This window comes from Podarcis bocagei (genome assembly GCF_964188305.1).
Source record: "Podarcis bocagei genome assembly, chromosome: 12".
NCBI classification, from domain to species: Eukaryota; Metazoa; Chordata; class Lepidosauria; order Squamata; family Lacertidae; genus Podarcis; species Podarcis bocagei.
In genome coordinates, this window is record NC_138137.1 from 6288118 (window position 1) to 6314306 (window position 26189).

Consider the following 26189-nt stretch of genomic DNA (forward strand, 5'->3'; position numbering starts at 1 on the left):
CAAAATCAGAAGTAGCCTCTTCAATGTTTGGAACATATATGGTTGGTTAAAGTTGCTGTCTTGGCCACTGATTCCCAGAACACGTATCCCGGCACCCTAGTATATCCCAAGAGGAGCTGAAATGTGCTTTGAAAATTAACCCAGCATGCTGCAGACATCTGCCACACTTTGCCCCATGCAGCAGGGAGGGTATTTGTAGCATCAGTTTCCCCTTTTGCCTGCCAATATATGGATAATGATATTTACACGCAGGAGGGAAAAAGGATTTGTTGGGATTTCTGATACAGCCTGCAGTATATCATGAATCTTAGAAGCGTTTCCATTGCCCAGAGAGTGTGATTCTCTTAATGAGCATTGACCAGCGAGCAAAGGGAAGGAGAGGATGCCAAAAGTTAATGTCATTATCTTCACATATTAGATAGACACCTACACATTCTTATGGAAGTTGATTAAGAACATGATAAATATATGTACGTTTTGTAAGAAACCACAAAGTGTGCCTTCTGTTTTAATCCAGCCTCCTCTGTCTCTTCCCCCAACCCATGTCCTAGTTATCAAAAGTCTGGAAAACATACATCTGGGTGAAACTATGGAATTATACAAATGGAATTATTTTGTGGCTTTGGAGCATAAACTCGCCATAGAATGTGATGGAGTTGCCTAGACAACACTATTCAGTGCAGCCCAAATAAGGATGTTGGAGTTCTTTTGAGCTCCTTTTGCCACACCAGATCATCAATGTCAATGGAAATGGATGCAATGATGTCCTTAAGGTTATTATATGGCAGCAGCCCTCCCCCACCCCCATTTTTTAGCATTGTGTTGCTGCACTTACAAAATTCCTCTTAATGCTCTTGCTCGTGCTGTTATTACTCGTACTGGTGCATCTCAGAACTAATTTACATTTATATTAATACAATTAAAAATCTGAATAAAAGGCATGTACTTATTAATCTCCCCTTCAAAAGCTGCTGCTGTTACCAGAAGCCTTCAGGAAGGGCAATGGTAGTTTTCTTACCACCCCTTTGAGACAAACTGTGCATTATAGGAACCCGTCTAGGACTTTATGCAAAGCCCTTCCTTAAGCGTTGGCTTCCTGAGCCTAGTCACTAGTTCAAAAGACCTGCACTTGCATATATCAATTTGCTTTGAATGTGGAGAGTCCTGGAGAGTCATTCAGCTTGCTGTCCAAGCAATTCTCTTCTTAATGGTTTGCTGTGTACAGTGGTACCTCGGGTTACATACGCTTCAGGTTACATACGCTTCAGGTAACAGACTCCGCTAACCCAGAAATAGTGCTTCAGGTTAAGAACTTTGCTTCAGGATGAGAACAGAAATTGTGCTCCGGTGGCGCAGCAGCAGCAGGAGGCCCCGTTAGCTAAAGTGGTGCTTCAGGTTAAGAACAGTTTCATGTTAAGTACGGACCTCCAGAACGAATTAAGTACTTAACCCGAGGTACCCCTGTGCAGACATTTGCCTTTACAAATCTGGCTACTACTGTAGGTGCTGTTATTAGATTGCATTCTGAGTAAAAGAACTACTGGAGGAAATATGTAGTTTCTTAATTCTTTTATTTATTCGTTACGTATCTCACCCTTTCTTCAAGAAGCTCAGAACGGTGTACATGTGAGCTATTTGTATCCTCACAACAATCCTGTAAAGTTACACTGGCTAGCCCCTGAGTTACATGGTTGCCGTGGGTTTCTGCCTTGTACAGTGGTACCTCTGGATGCGAACGGAATCCGTTCCGGAGCCCTGTTCACATCCTGAGTAGAACGTAAGAAGTGACTGTACGTCTGCGCGTGCGCGGGTCGCATCTTGCTGCTTCCGCACATGTGCGTGATGTCATTTTGAGCGTCCGCGCATGTGTGAGCGGCGAAACCCAGAAGTAACACACTCCATTACTTCCGGGTCGCCCTGGAGCGTAACTTGAAAACACTCAACCTAAAGCACATTTAACCCGAGGTATGACTGTATTAGGCCAGACCACTGGTCCATCTAGCCCAGTATTGTCCACTCTAGGTACTCAGGCAGAGAGAGGTCTTTCCCATCACCTGCTACTGAAGATTACTGGATTAAACTGATACCTGATGCAAGCAATGCGTGTGCTCCACCTCTGAGCTTATAGTCCTTCCTCGTGGGAGCAAGGATTCAAATTGGGGTACCCCTTATCCAAGCTCAGCACTTACAACTATTCATCTGTGCCTTTTATTCTCCACATGTTTAGGGACATTTTGGAGGTAAAAATTGACAATATAGGTAGAGCTTCGTATGATTTTAATTAATTGCAAATTAACTTATTTACATTTTGGCAAGTAGAACATCTGTATTGCTTATACTTCAGTCATTAACTCCAGGAATATATTCATCCTACAGAAACAAACAGTGAGCAAAGTTTTAGAAATGTGTCTTTTAATAAATTCTTGAAAGTTTTCCCATGTTGAAGAACATGCTGAATTACGTCTCTAGTACCTCACACAGCAGCTCAGAAAAAGTAATCTTCAGCTTCATGCTGTGCCTCTTACTAAATAAGGAGTTCATTGCACACAAGAGGTATTAGAGTTGATAGCAAAAATGGTTGTATCCTGCCTAAGCATGGCTATCATAGGAAGATTATGCTCCCTGGATGTTTTAGCAGCGATGCATTTTTGATGCCCCAAAGTTTGGTTTGGATTTAACTTGCCCCAAGTTTCTGTGTTATATTAGGCAAAGGTACATGATCAGCACTGGATCAGACCTCTGCATCCCATCAGTTCTAAAGCCGGTCTAAGTTCTAAGACCTGCAATAAACTTATAAACTCACCTCTGAAGCATTTTAACTGGCTCTCAGTGGCGCTGCCGAATTGAAATCAAGATGTGGTCGGTGGGGGGAAATACTCAGTTTCACTTGTAAGAAAAACAAACAGTGAGTCTCCGTGTGTATTTCATATCAGTTGAGATTTCATGCACAATCTGCAAAGAGGGAAAGGGTCACTGGCAGTCTGCCTCTTGAGGGTGGCTTTCAGGAAGCACATTCATTTATCAGCCCCTCCTTCCACCGGATTACTCCTCCACTCTCTGATCGGTGACCGCAAACCATCCAAGCTATTACATGCACTTTATTTCTGAAGCCCTTGCTACTACCCCATGGCAACTTCATTGTAGGCCTTGGTTCAGATTGGGGACACCCGCTCCCAGTTTAACCTCGCCCTAACCATAACAGTGGTGAATTCAGAAACAAAATAAGTGATTTGATGTTGTTGTTGTTTAGTCATTTAGTCGTGTCCGACTCTTCGTGACCCCATGGACCAGAGCACGCCAGGCACTCCTGTCTCCCACTGCCTCCTGCAGTTTGGTCAGACTCATGCTGGTAGCTTCGAGAACACTGTCCAACCATCTCATCCTCTGTCGTCCCCTTCTCCTTGTGCCCTCCATCTTTCCAGGGAGTCTTCTCTTCTCATGAGGTAGCCAAAGTATTGGAGCCTCAGCTTCAGGATCTGTCCTTCCAGTGAGCACTCAGGGCTGATTTCCTTAAGAATGGATCGGTTTGTTCTTCTTGCAGTCCATGGGACTCTCAAGAGTCTCCTCCAGCACCATAATTCAAAAGCATCAATTCTTCGGCGATCAGCCTTCTTTATGGTCCAGCTCTTACTTCCATACATCACTACTGGGAAAACCATAGCTTTAACTATATGGACCTTTGTTGGCAAGGTGATATCTCTGCTATTTAAGATGCTGTCTAGGTTTGCCATCGCCTTTCTCCCAAGGAGCAGGCATCTTTTAATTTCGTGACTGCTGTCACCATCTGCAGTGATCATGGAGCCCAAGAAAGTAAAATCTCTCCCTGCGTCCATTTCTTCCTCTTCTATTTGCCAGGAGGTGATGGGACCAGTGGCCATGATCTTCGTTTTTTTGATGTTGAGCTTCAGACCATATTTTGCGCTCTCCTCTTTCACCCTCATTAAAAGGTTCTTTAATTCCTCCTCACTTTCTGCCATCAAGGTTGTGTCATCTGCATATCTGACACAAAGTGATTTGATAGCGCATCCTAAAATTGCTTTCTATAACTCTATTTATAGAGGCCTGCATGGTTAGTGATGACCTGCCTAGCCAACGGAGCAGCCCATGTGGTTGTTTGAGATACTTGCTGGCATTGCTGTGTGCCTGGGATTGCTAAATGCATCGTCTGTGTTTCAAGAAATTAGCATATCTGGACATGTATATATTTTGTTATTCAATCTTGGGTGACTTTGGAGTGCAAGAAGAGATCTGTATGTCACAGTGCATAATCAAAAGGGGGAAGAGAAGATGAGAGGTGAATTGAGTGCTCTGCCATGTGCAGTCAGAAGTGACTAGTCCAGTGGAAAGTCTGGGCACATTAAATGTTGTAAACAAGCCCATCAGATGCAGGCTGGACCAGTACCTGGGTGGGACACCACTGAGAGCTTCATGTACCATATTTTTTGCTCTATAAGACTCACTTTTTCGCTCCTAGTGTGTGTGTGTCTTACGGAGTGAATGCAGGCTGCGCAGCTATCCCAGAAGCCAGAACAGCAAGAGGGATTGCTGCTTTCACTGCGCAGCGGTCCCTCTTGCTGTTCTGGCTTCTGAGATTCAGAATATTTTTTTTCTTGTTTTCCTCCTCCAAAAACTAGGTGCGCCTTGTGGTCTGGTGCGAAAAATACGGTACAGTGGTGTCCCGCAAGACAAATGCCTCGCAAGGCGGAAAACTTGCTAGACGAAAGAGTTTTCCGTTTTGGAGGTGCTTCGCAAAATGAATTTCCTATGGCCTTGCTTTGCAAGACGACAATGTCTTCCGAGTTCCTGCTGTTTTCCCCCCCCTTCTTCTAAGCCGCTAAGCCGCTTATCAGCTGATCCGATCAGCAGATAAGCCGCTAATAGCGCTAATCCGCTAATCCGTCAATGGGCTTGCTTCGCAAGACGAAAAAAACGCTAGATGAAGAGAATCACAGAACGGATTCTTTTTGTCTTGCGAGGCACCACTGTAATCTGTTCTGAGCTTTCCAAAGGAAGACAGCACATACATTTAGTACAAAAAATATTACATGGTTGAAATGCAATCAGTACGCGGAAGTCAGAAGTACAGTGGTGCCTCGCAAGACGAAATTAATCCGTTCCGCGAGTCTCTTCGTCTTGCGGTTTTTTCGTCTTGCGAAGCACGGCTATTAGCGGCTTAGCGGCTATTAATGGCTTAGCGGCTTTAAGAAAAAGGAAACAAACTCGCAAGAACTCGCAAGATGTTTCGTCTTGCGAAGCAAGCCCATAGGGAAATTCGTCTTGCGGAACGACTCAAAAAACGGAAAACTCTTTCGTCTTGCGCGTTTTTCGTCTTGTGAGGCATTCATCTTGCGAGGTACCACTGTACTGGCAAGAAGACAGAGCATTCCCAGACACTTGCTATCAAGGAGAGCAGTGCTGCATCTAGTTAGCAGAATTCCTATGTTTGCCTTTCTCTGCTGAAGCTTTGAAGTGAGTGCATGCATGCAAGTGCCCACATTTAACCCCTTGCAAACAATTGTTCTAATACATAATACCATATAAACTTGGAAAGAAATACAAAATTAAATGCAGCAGCGTAGGAAACATTGGATTGGAGGAACTCACCTCATCTCTATTTTACAGATAATAATCTGCAATATTGGTATAACAGTGACTTCTGGGGTTGTTGTGAGGATTAGTCAGAAGGAGATGGCATGTACTATTAGTGCTACTGATCTTTTCAAATAGTAAAAGCAGTTTGTTGTCATACACATATTTTTTTCTTCAAGCGTTAAAACTGGCATCCTATTAATGTTCACTGAATTCTTCTAAAAGACTTAACTTCCTCGATGTAATGACTTGCCACATAGACACACATTGTTTCCCAGCAACACTTAACATTCTGCTTGCTTTATGGACCGTCATGCAAGTGCAATACCAGCCGGGGAAATGAAGCTACCATTCCATTGTCAGAATGAAAGAAGAGAGGGAGCTATGGTTTATACAGAAATGTTGGAGAAAAGCACTCCATCATCAGCCTGAGCTGAGAAGTTGGTTGTACATACCGTATTTTTCGCTCTATAACACGCACCTGACCATAACACGCACGTAGTTTTTAAAGGAGGAAAACAAGAAAAAAATATTCTAAATGAAACAGTAGATGTATGATTTTTGTGGTTCATGCTGTGGCCACAGACATGTGATCTGATGGTGAGTTTGGCGTGACCCAGTGCAAAAATCCTGAGGATCCATGTGGATCCGTGCTTTGTAACCACGTTTTAAGTGGGGAGGGAAGGAAAAGCACTCAAGGGATAAGGAGCACGCGTGGGGTGGGTGGAGAAGCAGCTTTTCTGCGAGCTGAGCAGGGAGGGAAAGAGCACTGTTGCTTTAAAGGTATACTTAAGGTATTTGCCCTGTGCCTGGGGTTTTTTCCATTTAACAGTTTGCAGCCTTTTTCTTCGCTCCTTGTTTTGAGGCAGAATAGATTTGAGCAAGTGAGGAGGACTTGGATTGCAGGGGATTTGCTATTAGCTGTGTAAAAGCTCTCCTCCTTGCAGCCTTCTACTTTGTTTGTACAGGTGGCTACTGGTATCAGGTTCAGTTTGAGTGATAAGCAGCCACCAGCAGCAATACAATGGAGCACAAAAAGCAGTAGGGGCACTAGGACCCAGACAATGCTCAAATCTATCCTGCCTGAAAACAGCTGAGAAGCGGGGGGGGGGGGGACTTCCGGTGGTGCGCGTCTCCGGGGCGAGAAGGGATTCGGCCAGGAGCACGAACCCAGTCCGACAAACAGGGGGTAAAGGGGGTGCTAGAGGGCGAGAGCACCCCAGAAACACGTCCGGAGGGTGTCCGGAGTTACAGGGAGCCAGCAGAGACCGGTTCGCACCGCTGTCAGGTAACCCGTTCGAGGTGAAGGAAACAGCGGCGCTGAGCAGCAGGTCCTAGGCAGCCATTTTCTCCCCCCCCCGAACAGCGGACAGCCCAGTCCTCGCCGGAGATTAGCGCTCCGCTTCCAAAAGTAAGAAACCCGGGAACGGATTTAAAGCGTTGGTTTAATAATTTCAAAAGCTGGAAAAAGCTAAAAGCTGGAAACTAAATCCCGGGGAGAAAAAAAGCGAAGTTACAGGGGTTCAGCCGTTACCAGGGATCGGCGGAATCGCAAAGAAACCGCAGAGCAGAGAGAAATATATTGAGTTGCTACCAGTGTTTATTTTGTTTCCCTGAAAGACTTCTGAAAATTGTTGTCCCTCTTAAAAAAGAGGTGTTTAAAAAGGGAACAGAGGACGAAGTTATTATTCCAATAACCATTTGTTTAAAACGGAAAGGACGCTGAAACGCCATCTTTACCGCATAACGCCTAGCGGAAAAGCGGAAGGGAAGCGCCAACGGCGCTATTTGCAAGAACAGAATATACAAACATATAACAACCTAATAACATGGATGTTTCTGTGCTACGGATGTACCTGATCTAAAAACTTTGTGGATGTGTTCCTGTCCGTCTCCTCATTGATTGGAATGATTGGGTGTTGGTCTCCTGCTTTGAACTGCCGGATTGCTTGACTTGCCTGCGCGGCGTGTCTGCTTTCAAAACTTAGTAGTGAAAGAGAGAGCCATCTACTGGTCAGAGTGTTTACTGCGATCAAAACTTTTTATTTCGACGCTACCTTCCCTTTCTGTTTTTTCTGTCCTTGCAGTCCGGCGCCCGCCCCCTCCCCGGTCTCCCTTTCCCCCCCTTCTCCCCCCTTCTCCCCCCCTTCTCCCTCCTTCCCTCCCTCCCCCTTTTCTCACCCTCCCTTCCTATGGTTTCTTCCAGGAAAAATGGATTAAGGATTCTGATGGTAAATCTTTTTATCGGTTAATCTTCATTTGTTAATTGTAAAACTAATTCTTCCGACAAAATTTCTAAGATCTTATTGTGCTGATCGAAAGCACACATCTTATCGTGAATATAGGACCTCCACCTCCTTGAATTCCAACCTCTTGAACTTCCCTGAAAGTAAAGACTTTAGGACTTTAGGACTTTTACTGTTATCCCCAAGGAGGGCGGCGAAAAGAAATAAGACGACCTTTCTACAACTTAAGACTGACAAAGGACTGATAACCAAGCTGAACTCTGTGTAATTTAAAGACTGATAAAATTGAGGACTGGGACTAATCAAGCAAGCAGGCAACTGTTTAGGAGTGCTGTAATCATAGTGTGTTTCAAGTTCAGGTCGCCTTCTAAGTTTAAGAATGTCAAATACTGGGAAAAGACCTGAAGGGGGCACGCCAGTGGATAGGAAGGGATCGAAGCAAGAAGGGGATTTCAGAGCTGAGATACTGAGAATGTTTGCGGAGATAAAAGAGAGTGAGAAAAGCGTTGAGCGTAAACTAGAACAAGTAGAGCATAGAATCGGGGATGTAGATAAGAAGTTAGATGAAACAGTGAATGAAATAAAAAGTCAAATGAAAGAGGTATTTAGGAGGACACAGACAGTGGAGGAAGGTCTGAAAAAGACAAAAGCTGAACTGAAGGAAGTAAGACGCGAGGAAGAAAAAATCAAAGCTGAGATATTGGATTTAAACAAAAATCAAGAGGATTTAAAAGATTGGATTGCTATGAACGAATTAAGACAGAGGGAGGCTAATCTTAGGATAAGAGGTATACCCGAAGCTCAAGGGGAAAATATAAAGGAGAAACTAATAACAGAATTAGCCCTCTGGTTGGAGTTACCAACAGAAGACGTAGAAAAGGCAATACAATCGGCCTTCAGGTTAAAAGCTAAACCTCCAAAGAATAAAAAACTCATAGGAGACTGCTTAATTATATTTAAAGATAAGGAAATAAAAAATAAGATCCTCCACAAGAACAGAGAGAAAAGGTTAAATATTGGAGGAAACAACATAATAATTTTCAAAGACATTCCAGTCAGGCTTCTAAAGCGTAGAGACTCATACAAAGAATTAGTACAGACACTCAAAAGGAATAACATTGAGTTTAAGTGGGAGTTTCCGGAAGGCGTCTCCTTTACTTATAGGAGTAAGAGACAAAAATTGACAAATCAAGGAGAAACAGATAAATTCCTAAGGAAATACAAAGAGTTGAAGCCGCAAAGGGAGGGAGGGGGGGAGGGACGGGACCGGGGGGGATCTGGGGGGGGAGGCGGGGAGTTCGGGGGGGGGAGGGAGGGGAAGGAGGAGGGTCTGAGGGGGAAGTTTAAAGGGAATCAATAGTTGTTTCTTTTTTCTTTTTTGCTCTCACTCTCCCTTAATTAAACCGCAATGGTGTTAAAGGTACTAAGTTGGAATGTTAATGGAATGAATGACAAAGGGAAAAGGAACCGAATTGAGCATATTCTGAAGAAGGAAGGATTAGATATTATTTGTCTCCAAGAGACACACATAGCGAGGAAACATAAAAGAACCTTGATCAATCAAAGATTGGGGAATGAATTTATATCCTCAGACGAGAGTAAAAAAAGAGGAGTGGTTATCTATATAAAGAAACAAATCGAAGCGAAATCCCTTTTTAAAGATGAAGAAGGAAGGATATCAGCAGTACAAATAAATTGGCAGGGAGAAAAGATAATAATAGTTGGAATATATGCGCCCAATGTAAATAAGTCAGAATTCTACGAAAGGCTGGAAGAAAGGCTATTCGAATATGCCGATCAGAAAATTATATTATTAGGAGATATGAATGGCGTGGTGTCATTAGAATTGGACAGATTGAGGGACACAAAGGGCAAAGAAGGGAAGCTACCTAGAACTTTTTTCTCTCTGGTCCAAAACTGCAATTTAGTAGACATTTGGAGGTTTAAATACCCTATAGAAAAGCAATATACCTTCCATTCAGAACCTAACGATTCATCATCAAGACTAGACCAGATATGGGTCTCGAAAGAGCTAGTCCCTAGATCTGTACGGGTGGAGATACAGGTCAGAACAATTTCAGATCATAACCCAATAAAAATGGAATTGAAAGGGCAGGAAAGCAGACTATTTAGATGGAAATTGAAGGATTACCTGCTGGACGACCAAGAGGTAGTAGAAAAGGCTCAGAACAGACTAAAAGAATATTTCGAAGATAACTTAGGCAATAACACAAAGCCTAAGGTGGTATGGGATGCAGGTAAGGCGGTGATGCGGGGTTTTTTCATTCAACAGAGTGCAATTAAGAATAAAAAAAGGGAAAAAGGGAAAAAAGAAATTATACAACAATTAGCAGAAAACGAGCAGAAACTAAATAAAAACCCAAAAAATAAGAAAATAAAAGAGAATATAAAAGTCTTACAATCCCAATATACAATGTTGGTAAATAGAGAGATAGAATGGAAAATTAAAAGACTGAGACAGAGGAATTTCGAACATGCCAACAAAACGGGGAAGATACTAGCTTGGCAACTGAAAAAAAGAAAGGAACAGAATATGATAAATAGGATAGTGGTGGAAGGAGAAGAGATAAATAAACCTGAAGAGATAAGGAAAGCCTTTTTGGATTTCTATGGAGGACTTTTTAGAAATACAGAAAAGAACAAGACGAGGGAAATAGAGAGATACTTAATATCTAAGAAGATAAATAAGATCCCCGCGGCAGACAAAGAGAAACTAAATGCCCCGATTGAGGCGGAGGAAATAAAAGTAATAATAAGAGATTTAAAAAATGGGAAAGCCCCCGGCCCAGATGGGTTTACTGGCAGATACTATAAAGAGATGGAATCGGCCCTGCTGAATCCACTACAAGAAGTAATGAATAATATTTTGAAGGAAAGAGAAATACCGGAGACGTGGAAGGAGGCATTGATCACATTAATTCCAAAGCAAGATTCAGAATTAGAGCAAATTAAAAACTATAGGCCGATTTCTTTACTAAACGTAGACTATAAGATCTTTGCGGGAGTCCTGGCAAGAAGATTTAAAACTATTTTGGTAAATAGTATCCATAGAGACCAAGCTGGTTTTTTGCCGGGCAGGCAAATGAAGGACAACTTAAGGAATATTATAAATATTATAGAATATCTAACAGAAAGGTGTGACAAACAAGGCTTACTGTTATTCGTGGACGCTGAGAAAGCGTTCGATAACGTAAATTGGGAATTCTTATGGAAGCAACTGGAACATATGGAAGTGGGTATTGAATTTTCCAACGGTATAAAAGCAATATATACGGAACAAAAAGCAAGATTAATAATAAACAATGTGGAGACGGAAGAAATAAAAGTAACTAAGGGAACAAGACAGGGATGCCCACTGTCCCCACTGTTATTTATAATGATATTAGAGGTTCTACTAAAAGCCATTAGAGATAACAAAGGAATCAAAGGTATCAGGGTCGGCCAGCACGAACACAAAACTAAAGCTTTTGCAGACGACCTGGTCGTAACAATGGAAGAACCACTGGACTCAACAAAAGAGGTACTCAGAGAATTTGACCAATTCGGGGAGGTAGCAGGCTTCAAACTAAACAAAAGGAAAACAAAAATAATAGCTAAAAATATGCAGGCAGGTGAAATCGAGGATTTGCAAAGAGAAACAGGAATAGAGGTAACAAAGAAGGTGAAATACTTAGGGATATGGGTAACGCCAAAAAATATAGACCTATTTAAAAACAACTACGAAACGGTATGGAAAGGAGTTAAAAAGGATATAGAAACGTGGGGCCGGCTTAGATTGACATTCTGGGGTAGAATAGCCACAATCAAAATGTTGGTACTCCCAAGAATTTTGTTTCTCTTTCAAAATATTCCCATCATCAAGGGTACAAAGATATTTAAAGTCTGGCACAGAGACATTTCCAGATTCATCTGGCAGGGGAAGAAGCCGAGAGTTAAGTTTAAAATACTGACGGATACGAAAGAAAGGGGAGGCTTCGCCCTACCTGATTTGAAGATATACTACGAGGCATCTTGTTTATGCTGGGTAAAGACTTGGATAAAACTAGAAGATGGGGAAGTGTTAGACTTAGAGGGTCATGATAACCGATACGGGTGGCACGCTTATCTGTGGCACGGGCGGAAGAAGGGCCACAAAGGATTTGGGAATCATATATTTAGGGGCCCTCTGTTGGAGGTTTGGGAAAGGTATAAGGAAATGTTAGAACCCAGAACACCCCAATGGCTATCTTCATTAGAGGTAATGGCTATTAAAAAGATTAACATGGGAGTCAACTGGGCAACTTATGAACAACTGTTAATGAAGGAGGAAGGAAAGTGGAAAATGAAGCCGTACGATCAGGTTAAATCTCAAGTATATGATTGGCTACACTACCACCAGATAAATGATATGTTTAGGAAGGATGTCAAAGATAGAGGCTATGCCGACAAAAACTCTAGATTCCAAACCGAGATCTTGGGGAACAACATAAAAATATTATCAAAAATGTATAAGTATTTACTGGACTGGAACTTAGCAGATGAGGAGGTTAAGGTGGTAATGACACACTGGGCTAGAGATCTCGGCCGCAATATTTATTTAGAAGAGTGGGAAAAACTCTGGAAACAACATCTCAAATTTACGGCCTGTGTGTCACTTAAGGAGAACCTAATGAAAATGTTTCATCGCTGGTACCTAACTCCGGTTAAATTAGCCAAAATGTATGGATCCTGCAACAAATGTTGGAAATGCAAGGAAAAGGAGGGAAATTTCTACCACATGTGGTGGGAATGCCAAAAGGTCACAGGGTTCTGGGAAAGTGTATATGACGAAATGAAAAAAATGTTAAGATACACCTTTAATAAAAGACCAGAGGCGTTCTTGCTAGGTCTGGTAGGAAAGGAGATAAAGAAGAAAGATTACAAATTGTTCCAATATGCAACAACGGCAGCAAGGGTCCTAATAGCAAAAAATTGGAAACAGGAGAGTGTACCGACAACGGAGGAATGGAGAAGTAAACTACTAGAATATGTGGAGATGGACAGGATGACATGTAAAATTAGATATACAAAGGATCAGAGGTTTGTTGAAAATTGGGAAAGTTTTACGAAATATCTGAAAAGCTTAATCGATGAACAAACAACACTAGTAGGTTTTCAAAGTGCTCTGTAAGAGGTAAAGGGTAATGCCAAAAGAAAAGGGACGAATGAGAATGACTTATGGTATTACAAATATGGAAATGCGGATTTATTGTTAAATGTTGTTTTGGACGATTCGTGGAATGACTGAAGGAAGTCAATTTCTTTTCTTTAAGTGAGTGGATATGGGTTTTGTTATAGTTTGTTTTGCGTTTTGTGCTCTGATTTTTGTAAATTAATAAAAATTACGCATGAAAAAAAAAAAAGAGAAGCGGGGGGGGGGGGAATGCCTTTTCTTTTACTTCCTGGTTTTCACTGCGCTCGTGGCTCAGAGCTCCAGGTTGGTTTTGGGTTTTTTTTGCTGCTGGTTGCTTAAACTTTATCCTTCCTGATCCAAGCCCTCCTGTCCCTCTGCAGCCTCATTGCTCCATTTAGAGAGCGCTGGGACCTTTGCTAGCTGAGGCTGCAGCAGCTGTTACCAGCTACTTTAAAAGCGCCTGCTGGCTTTGAACTGCCTGCCTTCTCCCGGCTTGCTATGGCTCCCGTCTGTCCCTCCTCGCGTGTAAGCGGCTGCTGCCCGCTTTGCTGCCATGGCTCTCCTTCCCTCCCTCCTCCTCAGCTCCTCCCCCTCCTCCTGGCTGTAAAGCAAGCAAAGCTAGAGCCGTTCAAAGCCCTGCAAGCGGCTCCGCTTTGCTTGACTGACGGCAGCCATGGCTCCGGTCGAGTGCATTCGCTCCGTAACACGCACAGGCATTTTCCCTTACTTTCTAGGAGCAAAAAACTGCGTGTTATGGAGCGAAAATTACGGTAACTCTCAAATCTAGCTAGCCTGGGATAGTAGTACCAGAAAGGATTGCTGGATTTTGCAAATTGCAGCAGTTGTGTTTAGGGACTCCATGAAAATATGTGCTGGTTGTATCTCAGTTTGAGCGCAACCTGGTGGCACTTTGTCCCCCTAGACCTGTGATGGGGACCTCAGCACATGTTTCCTGGGCCTTAATATGCATCCAGTCCACAAATTATGGCTTCAGATCAAGAAATGTGTTTCATTTAAGAAGTACTGATGCAGAATTGCCTTGTAAAATGCATTTGTTAGCAAAAATAATAATAATCATTGTTGAGCTGGCCGAGGGATTAACAAAATGAAAAATAACCACCCTTCCTTCTCCTTGACGCCAGGCAAATATTTACAATTGGGCAAGGGAAAAAAAACCAGCATTTTGAGGAATGGGGATGTTGTGTTTGGAGAGAAGGAAAAACACACACAGAGAGAGGCCTTAATATTATCATTAAAAGGACTGGTTGTTTGGCTTCCTTTTTCTATTAAACTGTACAGTTCTGAAATGTAGACTCTTATGTTTTTGTTACGTTTTGGGAAAAAGTTCCACATCAGGCGATAGCAGAAACCAGTGCTCCGAAAAGACTCTGGATACACAGTTCTTTCCAGAGGGAGAGATAACAGCTTAGCCGGCTTACAAACCCAGTTCTCCCTTTCACAGACAGTGACTCTTTTGTTGGTGGGGGGTGGGGAGGATGTTGCATGTGTGGCACGTTGTAGTAATACTTGTGTTACACTTTTGATCTTTCTCGCCTGCCAAGGTCTGCTCTGTAGCCACGAGTTACATAACTGATGGCACTCGCTGCACGGAACGGGCGTGGAAGGCTTCCTGGAGTGCTCCAAGACCATTTTGCTTACAGCTAAAATAAAAAAATTCCTTCCAGTAGCACCTTAAAGACCAACTAAGTTAGTTCTTGGTATGAGCTTTCGTGTGCATGCACACTTCTTCAGATACACAGCTTACAGCTGTTAGTGTTTTAATGCTGAAGACAAATTGTGTGCTGTAAGAAAGAAAAGGGGGGAAGAAGAAGCATTTTTATCTAATAATAATAATAATAATAATAATAATAATAATAATAATAATAATATCTTTATTGTCATTGCCCCCTTCGGGGACAACGAAATTACTTGACTGCTCCATAAAAACACTAATTAAACAATACAGTATAATACAGCAAGGGAGATTAGATAACTTTCAAAGTCCGGGCTTCCCATTCAGGGCCGAGATCGCTCTGGAGAAGAAGCTGTTCTTAAGACGGCTCGTTCTCGTCTTCATCGTCCTGTATCTCCGTCCCGACGGCAGGAGCTCGAAGAGACAGTGACCAGGATGCGATTGATCTTTTACTATGTCCAGTGCCTTCCTATGGCACCTTGTGGCATAAATCTGCTCTAAGGTGGAGAGTGGGCAGCCAACAATGCTCTCTGCTGCCTTAACAACCCTGCACAACCCCATCCTGTCCCGGGTAGTACAGCTTCCGTACCACACACATAAGCCATGAGTGAGCACGCTCTCAGTGGCACAGTGATAGAAGGCAAGCAGCAGTTTCTGCGGAAGATGGGTTTTCCTTAGTAGGAAAATATGGGAAGTATGGCTCGTGAGGGGGAATGCAGAGGCAGCTTAGGGGGTGATCTCATTACTTTCTTGATTTTATGTTCTTGTTAACTTCCTAGGGGCCTTTTATTCCAGGGATCAAGTGTGCTAAGTTGCCTCTGAAATAGAAGAGCAAATTCTGAGTCCCTGAAAAGCCATGCTTTGCTATTTCTAATTCTGTTTGTTCTTGGTATAAGCTTTCGTGTGCACGCACACTTCTTCAGATACACTGAAATAGAAGTCGACTTCTGTTTCAGTGTATCTGAAGACGTATGCATGCACACGAAAACTTATACCAAGAACAAACTTAGTTGGTCTCTAAGGTGCTACTGGACAATTTTTTTATTTTTTTATATATTTCGACTGCGTCAGACCGACACGGCTACCTACCTGAATCTATTTCTAATTCCGTTAGCTAAAATAACGATGACTGGTCTGTCAATACTGAAATACCGTTTTTTTTGTTTTGACAGCACCTTTGTCTTTTTGAATATAAGATTGCATGTATGAAAGCTCAACCTGGTTGTCAGGGTGTTCATAGACAGGGGCAGGGGTGAAACTAGGCTTTATTTCACCTGGGTCAAAGGCCAAGTTTGGCACCCTCCATGTGCATTTGCATAACACACACTGGCTGGGAGCCTCAATAGTGCCCCTCTGGAGGCTTCACCTGGGCCCAAAAACTTGGCTAGCCTCCTGTAGCTACGGCTCTGTACAGGGGAGCGAGAAACCCAGACCATTTCTTAGCCTGTCTGTGCCCCTCTCCCCTTTGGGACTGCACCTTCTCTTCTTCCTCCCGCCCTCCCCAAATGCTCCTCTCAGCTCTGTGGACTGAGAGATGCTCACTTACAAGAAGGAAGCTTCAAGACAAGTGTGATCTGTAGCACAAAGGAGGATCTCATTAACTGACAAAGGACACAGGTTTACCTTGCTGCAGGGTAACAGGATGGTCGTGAGGGGGTCACTGGGCAATCAGAGCTTGCAACCAGGTGAATGAATTGTACTTTGTAGGGAAAGATGGAGATACATTTCCAGAGAATGTATGCTTAGGATTAACCCAATTACTGGTTGAAGATGCTTGCTACAGTATGCATTTGTTACTTTCCTAGGATAAATTAATAACTGATTAAAGGTGCCTATTTGCATTAGATATGGGAAAGGTTCCGGGACTTAATTAGGCTTTTGTACTTAAGTTATTCAGAGGCTCATTATACACATCTATTATTGTGCAGAAATTCCCAGAATAGTCACTACTATGGAGAGGATATTTGGCAGGAACCACGAGGGCTTTCCTTGATAGACGATACTTAGCTTAAACTATTATAGCGATCTCAAATTTCTTTTGTTGCTTAGAGCAAAGCCGAGGTGAACACATAATTGCACTTGCAGTTAATGCAGAATGCTGCAGCGCGATTGCTGAGAGGAGTGAGGCCTTGTCAGCATATAACACCAGTGCTCAGCCATCTGCTACCAGGCCAGGTTCAGGGTGTTACTATTAGTATCTAAAGCCCCTAACAACTTGGGATCTGCTCACCTACTAGACAGCCTAATCCCACATGCGCCCACTTGGCCACTTTGTGGGTGGAATTGGCGCTGTTGTAGGTGCCACATAATACCCGTTCTCCATGTGTAAGAACTCCGTCATTCCAGATTCTGGAAGCAGCCGCACTCCAACTTGCTGACTCAGAGGTTTAAGGAAATGTGGCAAATGTGGTAAACCATGAGCCCAGGTTTGGAGACAATGCTAACCCAAACCACAGCTTAGCTCACAGCAGCAGCAGCAGCAGGACCAGAGCAGTTGCAAAGCGGCCATGTTCTTCTCTATGAGAAGCCACACATTGGTTCATTCGCACCAAGCCATGCGTTGGCTTAGTGTTGCATGTAAACTAGGCCACTCTTTGCAAAACAAAACTGACTAGATGTGTTTATTTCCTGGTGACTGCTTTAATCAATCTACGTCATCTTTGTGACAATCACTTATTCATCCAAATGGCTCTTGCGTTTTTGCTTTGGTTTTTCTTCCTAGGCGTACAAGTGTTTATGTTTGCAGCAGTGTTCAGAATGTTGTGACATCTCCAGACCAGACAGTGTTCTTTCTATTTTGGGGACCTTGAAACTAAAGTAACTTTAGCCAGACGGTGCAGCACAGCAGAGAGAGCTATACTGGAATTCATACTGCTGGTTTAGTGGGTAATTTTAGCAGATTATTTAGTGTTATCTTGTTTAATGGGTGTTTATTGCATTTATTGAATTCACTATAGTGAATCAGGAAAAAGCAGTTCTGTATAATGTAGAGCTAGCTTTGCCAAACTCGGTATTGCAAAAAGGTTGCAGGTTTGATTCCCATATGGGGCAACTGCATACAGTGGTACCTCGGGTTACAGACGCTTCAGGTTACAGACTCCGCTAACCCAGAAATAGTGCTTCAGGTTAAGAACTTTGCTTCAGGATGAGAACAGAAATCAGGCTCTGGCAGCATGGCAGCAGCAGGAGGCCCCATTAGCTAAAGTGGTGCTTCAGGTTAAGAACAGTTTCAGGTTAAGTACGGACCTCCGGAACGAATTAAGTACTTAACCTGAGGTACCACTGTATTCCTATATTGTAGCGGTTTGGACTAGATGATCCTAAGGGTCGCTTACAACTCTATACTTCTATGATTCTATGAAATACACTTTAGTTATGACACATTTGTTCACCTAGATGTAAGAAAGGCAACTTTTTTAAAAAGTTGTTTGTGAATTGCTCTGTGTATCAATTAGAACAATGTTTTCTGTGAGATCTGAAGTCTTTTTTTTCTGTCTAGGAGATGCTAGTGAGTATAAGAAATAATACCAAACCCTTTAATATCCAGGACCTAATTACATTTAACATTAATGATCATCACTAGTAGTCAGACACTTCTGCCTCCCCAAAAATAGGGTTGAGTGACCAGAGAATTAGGGGAAATCTCAAATATGTCAGATTAGTCCCTGCCCCCCCCCCCCTTTGGTAATTTTAACAGATAGCTCAGTTGTTTGAAGACCAAAGTATTTGAAGACCAAATTATAGCAAATTATAGCAAATGAAGACCAAATTATAGCAGCAACCCAGACTATTTTAACCCTACCTTCACCCCACTTGCTTAGTAAATGGAGTGGGGTGGGCTTAATCTTTAAAGCAAAAGGGAAATGTCAACTGTCCTCATCCCTGGTGCTTTTCTCCCCAACGTAGTTGGATGGATCTGGCTGTAAGTGATTGGTGCTGAGAAAGGGGGCTCATTGTAGCCACTGATTAGTGAGCCCAACTGGAGTGTTTAGCTTGCCTGCATTGTTTGCATTCAAAGTGCACCTCCACAGGGACTTCAGAGGAAGGTGTGTTGAGCAACGGAGGACTCAGTGGAGGTCAAGAAGTATCTCCTCTTCGCCGCCTTCACTTCCACAAAGTATGCTTGACAATAAGCGCACACTTTTGTTCAATTGCTTACCTTCAGGGTCGTCCTCCTCTTGTGTTCTAGCAGTCTTCCAATAAGCTGCAATGCCCATAGCTCTGAGGGATACCACCGTGCCACTAGGGCTCATCAAAGTTCAAGAGGGTGAAGAGGGACAATGGTGTGAGCTGCTCAGATCATTGCTATGTACCACAGAATTAACCCAGAGCTTCAACAGGGCTGTCAGACGGAAAAGACCCTGGAGTCGTCTGGAACGGAAATCTTCAGACTCTGAGAGTGGACCATTCTAATAGCCCCTCCAAACCTTTGCAGAGGAGCAGCCACTGCAGCCTAAATCTTAACAGGAGGCTATCTAACCACGACAAGGCAAAGGTGGCAAGACCTCATACCTTCAGATCACTCTCTTCTTGCCCTACTGAGAAAGCCAGATTCAGGGCGTCACCAGCCACATGCATTGTGGGAATGCTGTGATAGTACCATTCCATGGTTCTTATGGAAGCCATGATGTCCTGAGCCAGCCCTAAATCAGTAGCCTCAATATTAATGTTAAAATTCCTCAGAATCTACCTCCATTTTTTATTTGACCTCATTGTTACTTTCAAACTCCAGAAATTCTTGTTCATTTTTACAGTGGTTTGTTAAAGCGAGCCAACTTCAAGCCCATGGTTGTTATTTTGATTAACCGTTGTATAATGTTGTGTTTGAACTCTGTGCTGGGACTCATCTTGCCTATGGTTTATTGAAGGAAGCCAGCTTGATAACCCATGATTTTAAAGTTGCCATATTTCAGAGCAATGCTAGTTAAAATTAACCACAGATAAAATAGCAATTTGTCATTAATCAGAAATAGAAATAAGTACTAGGAGCGTTCTCAATAATTCAGATCACAGTTCTTCCTCATTTTCCCATCAGCCCTAGCCAGCATGCTTAATGGTCAAGGATGATGAGAACTGTAACTGGAAACATTATTATTATTATTATTATTATTATTATTATTATTATTATTATTGAATTTATATATCATCCTCTACCCAAAGAACCACAGTTTCTCTGGTTTCTCTGCTTTGGGGCTACCTAATGAGTTTATAATAATTTTTCAGACCATTTTGGTTGTTTTACATAGATTATATATCAATTTTCAACAAACATTTGCACACTAAACAGAAATCGGCCCAAGTTTTCTTTTGGTATTGCAAATATCGACTGAAGGCTATGCTCTGATGTTCTCACACAATGCATTTTCCTTTTTTGTCCTCAGAAAAAGCCATTGTCAGCAATCATAAAGGAAGCCTGTGATGGGTGAGTTTTATTTGTTGCTGTGCTTTCAACTCTCAAAATAAACAGTTCTCAGATATATTTTCTCCCTCTTGCGAGTTAATTCAAATACCTCCCAGGAGCCTACACACACACACACACACACACACACACATACACACAGTACTGGTTTCTAAGGTGTGGGCTTCAATTTTATTTCATCCATTTTGAAGATAGAACGAAGGGAAAGACAATTTTATTTATTACATTTATATGTACAAATGTGTACATTACACACATAAGTAATGGACAACTATATATATTTGTTCCAAGAGGTTCAATGTGACTTACATTGTTGTTGCCCCGACTTTAAACACAACCTTGTGAGGTGGGTTAGGCTGAGAGTGACTTATCCCAAGGTCATTCAAACTCTCCCCAGTTGTAATTGGACATTTTAACAGCGTCAGAACACGTGACTCTCTCGAGTGTGCTTAGGCAAACTTTGGTGTTTGCATGGAGTTCTGCGCAGGCAGGAGATGTTCAGTTCCCCAAGGAAATTACCTGCAAATGAGAGGCCTGTGGCCTCATCCCAAAGTGGCATTTAAGCTGCCTTCCTGTACACTGGCAGACTATTCCATTCAATCCTGTGAGGATCCTCTTGGAGAACGAAAGGTGTGGGAGTGGAGAGATTGTGCAATAAATTAAAAAATAAATCTTGCATTTGTCTTTTTTCTTTTTTAGTTCAGGGGAATCATAACTGCTTAGGGACTTGACTGAAATTATTCCAGCATGGATAAAAGAAATGCACATTATCTTTAAATAGGCTCCTTAAACCCTTCTCTAGATTAGGAGCGAAGAACTGGATCCATCTGGCAAACCAGTTCCTTTCTCTCCCATTCTCCATAGGCCAAGTTTGACAGTGGGTGGCCATGCCCGCCTGTCAATCACCTGACATCACACATATATTTTTTGCCCATGTGGCGTCAGGCAACCCATTTTTGCATACGTGGTTTGTAATCTAGCGATGCAGGCAAAGGTGCTGCGCTTTGCCAGGCCCTGGCAATTAGCTGGTTGTCAGGGTTTGCAAAGGATTTTGCTGGAGGGCTTTTGAGGTGCCGCCCACCATGTTTTTCGGGCCCAGCTGCATCTTTACCTGCTGTAAAGATCACACCTGATGTGATACAGGTATGATGTCAGATATAGGGCAGGTAGGTGTGTCTTGGCCCAAACAGCTGCTGATTAGACCCATGGGCTGGAGGTTCCCTCCTCTGGTTCTAGATTTACCCAAGTGTTCTGTGCTCAGACATGTAATTAAAAGCGAAAAGCTAAAAATGGTTCTTGGCTTCTGTCATCCAAGTGCATTTTCCTAATAAAATTGTTTTGTACCTTTTAAGGTGGTCTCTTACAAATCACGAGTATTATGCACTGCAACATGCTGATAGTACCAATTTCTACATCACCGAAAAGGTAAGAAAACACCTCTGGACATCCTTTGTGCCCTTTTCTTTTCTTTCTTTTTGTTTAAAAAATGCTCTTCACGCTGACAATTCAGTTTCAGAGCTAATGTTGAGGGAAAGTGCATTATTACCTTGGTTTTTACAGAACTTAGACCCAAGTGGGTTATAATGGGCTCACTGTGCCTCATCCTATTGGTCTGAACTCTGTCTCCTGGTAATGTAGCTGTTCAGTTTTTGTGGTTAGAAATATAATTGGGGTATTGGAGGGCTTTCTAGACAAGATTTTAATTGGATAAGCATTATCCGCATACTGACAGTAATTGCTTCTTAATAAAGCAACTTGTATCAGAATTAACTGTGGAAGGTTTTTTTGTGCCAGTTCTTCCAGTGCTGCTGGTATGTCACTGGGTCTAGAGAAGGATCTTGAACTTAGAGCACTTGATTTGGAATAAATATTAATGAATGAATTGTAGGGGCTGTTTCGTTTTTTTAAACCGCCTGCTTAGAAGAATGTCCTTTCTTCATATTGCCAACACTTACTTTGAAACTGCTCTCCTAAAATGCATGTTTAGTTATTCTCCCCTCCCCAATCATTTCAAGTGGAGGATGGCATTGTCGGCTTTCAAGAATTCAACTCTTTGGTTCTGAAATGGTGAGGGAGGCTCCATAAAGTTGACTCTCAGGTTTTTGTGGACATGTTAATACTTAAGGATTTATCTGTGCAAACAGCAGTTTTTGAACTCTGCCACTGAAGAGAGCAGGTGAGTGTGGTGGCCGTTTGAAAGACTTGCCCACCAAAAATAAAGTCTCACACACAGAAAATTAGTGTGCAAAGGGAAGAATCCTTTTCTCCTGAAATAAAACTATACATGGCAGAGCATTCAAGCACATAGCAACATCCTCTCTGTACCCTCAAGTGATGTAAGCAAGCAGTTTTCTTGCGTGATGCTCAGTTGTGTTGTAAGGCTGTGGGCAGAGGAGGGCAAAATTAAATCCTTTTCTACCAAAACCATTTTGCTAGCTCTGTGGACTGCTGTGTCCAAACCTCTTTAGAAAGTATAGTTGAGCTGGCACTTATTCATAATCGGAGTACTGTCGAGAAGCAGCAGACAGGAAACCTAGATGAGACATACCCAGAGCTGGTTGTTAGGCAAACAAAGTATTGTTGCCGCCACTTCCCTTTTTTCTCCCCTAAATGGTATCTTAATAGAAATTAGATTCAAGAGTTGCATAACACTTGCCATCTCCATGAGAGAGGTGCCCTAATTGTTGCCTTGGCGTGCATTTACAGTGGTGCCTCGCAAGACGAAAAGAATCCGTTCCGCGAGTCTCTTCGTCTTGCGGTTTTTTTGTCTTGCGAAGCAAGCCCATTGAAGGATTAGCGGATTAGCGCTATTAGCAGCTTTTAGCGGCTTATCTGCTGATCGGATCAGCTGATAAGCGGCTTAGCAGCTTAGGAAAAGGGGGGGGAGGGGGAAAAAACAGCAGGAACTCGCAAGACATTGTCCTCTTGCGAAGCAAGCCCATAGGAAATTCGTTTTGCGAAGCACCTCCAGAACGGAAAACTCTTTCGTCTAGCGAGTTTTCCGTCTTGCGAGGCATTCGTCTTGCGGGGCACCACTGTATACTGAATTAAAGCAGTGTTTTTTTCTGTGCTGGCACCCATGGCACTTTTATCAAGATATGAGAAGTAGCATCTCGTTTTTTCTTTCTAAACAAAACAAAACAAAACAAAACAAAAACACTGGATTAATTTGTGCTTGGAGTGTTTACTCATTTTGTGCTGGGAGGAGGTTTGCTCGCACAGATAGTGGCAGAGGATAGATGGGAAAATAAATGCCAAAGAATCACAAATAAATGGGCATTTTATAGGGACTGGATAGAAAGAGGGGAAGCCAACCCTAACATACAAGCTCGAATGAACAGACTGTTTACATGGATAAAGATATGAAGAAGGAAGGCCTGACAGGGGGTGGGGAGGGCTGGAGTGGAGAGGGAGGGGAAAGAAAAAAAAAAGTAAGCCGGATGGTATTTTGAATTGATTTTGTTATGTAAGCCTTTTTTCAGAAACCATATATATTAATGTTATGTAGTTAGGCATTGTAGTATGAATGATTTTTGTTCTGTATTCTTTGTTTTATAGAATATATATAATAATGTTATGTTACTAAGCAAATTTAATAAAAGGGTGGGGGGAGGAGGTCTGCTGAGCGGTGCATGAGATTTGGCCAAGCCGACCGTCGGGATGCTTCTCTTGGGCTGTGGGCTACTAGCAGTCCATTGCAGTTTTTGTTTTATTAAAAAAGCCAAGCAGGCAAGTCATTCTGATACATGTTACAAAAGTGTTTTACACTCCGATTTCTCTCAGCACAAAGCGTGCAAAATAAATCAATTGTTCCAGCTGGCAATTTTCAACCACTTGAATTCTGAAGCACAAGCTAAACTGAAGTTCACCCTTTGAAATACGTCATATTAGTTGAAAGTGCCTAAGAAGTAAACTGCAAATAACCTCGAGTATTTGCAGTTCTTCGTGATAAGCTGGGTGCCGCATTTGTTCTTGGCTGGGTAAGAGAGCTTATTCTAGCAAATTTTAATATTAAACATTTCACGTTTCAGGAGCCAAAGTGCTAATTTAGTTAGTGCCAAAATATGCAGAAATGAAATGTGAACGAAACAATATAAGATGTAACTGATAGTGCTGAGGCAACATAATACGCACAACGTGTTTCCTTTTCACAAGATTTAACCTCTTCCACTGGGGCAGCCTTGTGTTAAATGCTGCATTTTAGTTGTGAAGTATTTCTTGGCTGCTCTAGATGAAAAGTTATTTGGCACGTTGTCAGAATTTACAGATTTTGCTGGCTGAATTATGCATGGTGCATGTGATAACACTTGATGACTTGCAGTTTGGCACGTGAACTGCTTCTGCCACACACATGAGCTGATACAAAAATGTAATCAGTGATGGCTTTCTCATCTTGCAGGACGTTCCTTGAAGTTTTAGTAACCGAGAATGATGTATGAACATACTTCTGTGAACTCTCCTTAGAGTTGCTTTACACATGGCACTCTTGAGTCGTGGGGGGTGGAATAGGAAGCACAAGGCCCTGAAAAAGTTGTAAATAGTAAAATTTTGCCCCAGCTGCCTCCTTCCTTCCTTCCAACCCTACGCCAGGTGTTTTTCCTGGAGGAAATGAGACCTTCTGGGAGAATCTGGTTTGTGCTCTCTGTTGCTGCTACTGTTGAGTGTATGTGTGCATTTTCACTAGAAGAACACAGATTTTTATAATGCCATTAATCTGTGCTCAAGACAGACAGGGACTGTATATTTGTGCTGCAAGGAGGGTTTTTATTCTGCTTATAGGCTGTCTTGAGTCAAATAGAAAGTAAATATGGGCGAGAAAATGAAATGCCATTGGTATTACTCAGATGCCCGTGACTACTGCTACAGTTTTTACTGTTTACCGGTTGAGTGAGGGAGAAATACCAAAGGTCATGATGACTGTTTCATGGACTTCGCAGACTTGTGAATAGATGGCTTCAACAAGTGGGCATTTTGACCTTTCACATGCCGGGATTTGGACTGCCTTTCCCAGGCCTCTGAGGAGAGGCAAGCCTAGCATTTTCTCAGAGTAGCAGAAAGGAATGTTTCAGTGCTTTTTAACCACTTTAACCTGTGGGCCCTTGCTTATAATTCTCTGCAAGTATGAACACATGCGTGCTGATCGGAAGGATTTCTGGGTGTCTGTGTGATAATTTGTTGCCAGTACTATCATTTTAGTCAGAACAATTTTCCTTAAACCAAAAATACAGTGGTGCCTCGCAAGACGAAATTAATTCGTTCCGCAAGTTTTTTCTTCTTGCGAGTTTTTCGTCTTGAGATGCACGGTTTCCCATAGGAATGCATTGAAAATCAATCAATGCGTTCCTATGGAAACCGCCTTCAGACCCGGTCCGGGGACAGTCTGTCCCCCGACCTCTTCTGAAGGCTGGGGGGGGGGGACAAGGGCTTTTCTTCCCACCCCCAGCATTTTAAAAAACCCCGGGACAGCGGAGGACTTCGCTATCCGGGGCGATCTTAAAATGCTGGCGGGCGGCATTTTAAAATCGCCCCGGGACAGCGGAGGACTTCTCCGCTGTCCGGGGCGATTTAAAAGCCCCTGGGAAGGCAGGCGGGGGGACAAAGACTTTGCCTTCAAAAGCCGTCCGGGATAGCGGGAAGCGCTTCCCTGCTATCCCGGACTGCTTTTAAAATGCTGGCGGTGGGGAGCAAAGCCTTTCGGCCCCCGCCGGCCTTCCTGGACCTCTTCTGAAGGCCGGAGGGGGGGGAGGCTTTGCTCCCCACCGCCAGCATTTAAAAGAGGTCCCCGGAGATTTCCCTATGGGCTTTCTTCTTGCGAAGCAAGCCCATAGGGAAATTCGTCTTGCGAAGCAACTCGCAAACGGAAAACCCTTTCGTCTTGCGGGTTTTCCGTCTTGCGAGGCATTCGTCTTGCGGGGCACCACTGTAGACTATTTATTCCAAATTCTAAAGATACTTCTGCTACTTAAATAAGTTTGGGGAACGCAAAACGTCACTTAGAGAAGGATCTGAAATATTTTGCTTGAAGCTTGAATATGTTCTGTATTGTTTTAATGAGTTGCAAACCATGTT

General features: G+C 42.8%; 1 protein-coding gene across 3 annotated transcripts in view; it reads left to right on the forward strand.

The window, feature by feature from the left end:
• The window catches only part of ELMO1 (engulfment and cell motility 1), a 330457-nt gene that overhangs the window by 70927 nt on the left and 233341 nt on the right, over positions 1–26189 (forward strand). For all 3 annotated transcript variants that reach the window (XM_081165141.1, XM_081165139.1, XM_081165140.1), the window contains exons 3-4: positions 20083–20123; positions 21473–21545. In XM_081165141.1, coding sequence (XP_081021267.1) covers positions 20083–20123; positions 21473–21545 — 114 coding nt within the window. The remainder of the gene's footprint in view (positions 1–20082; positions 20124–21472; positions 21546–26189) is intronic.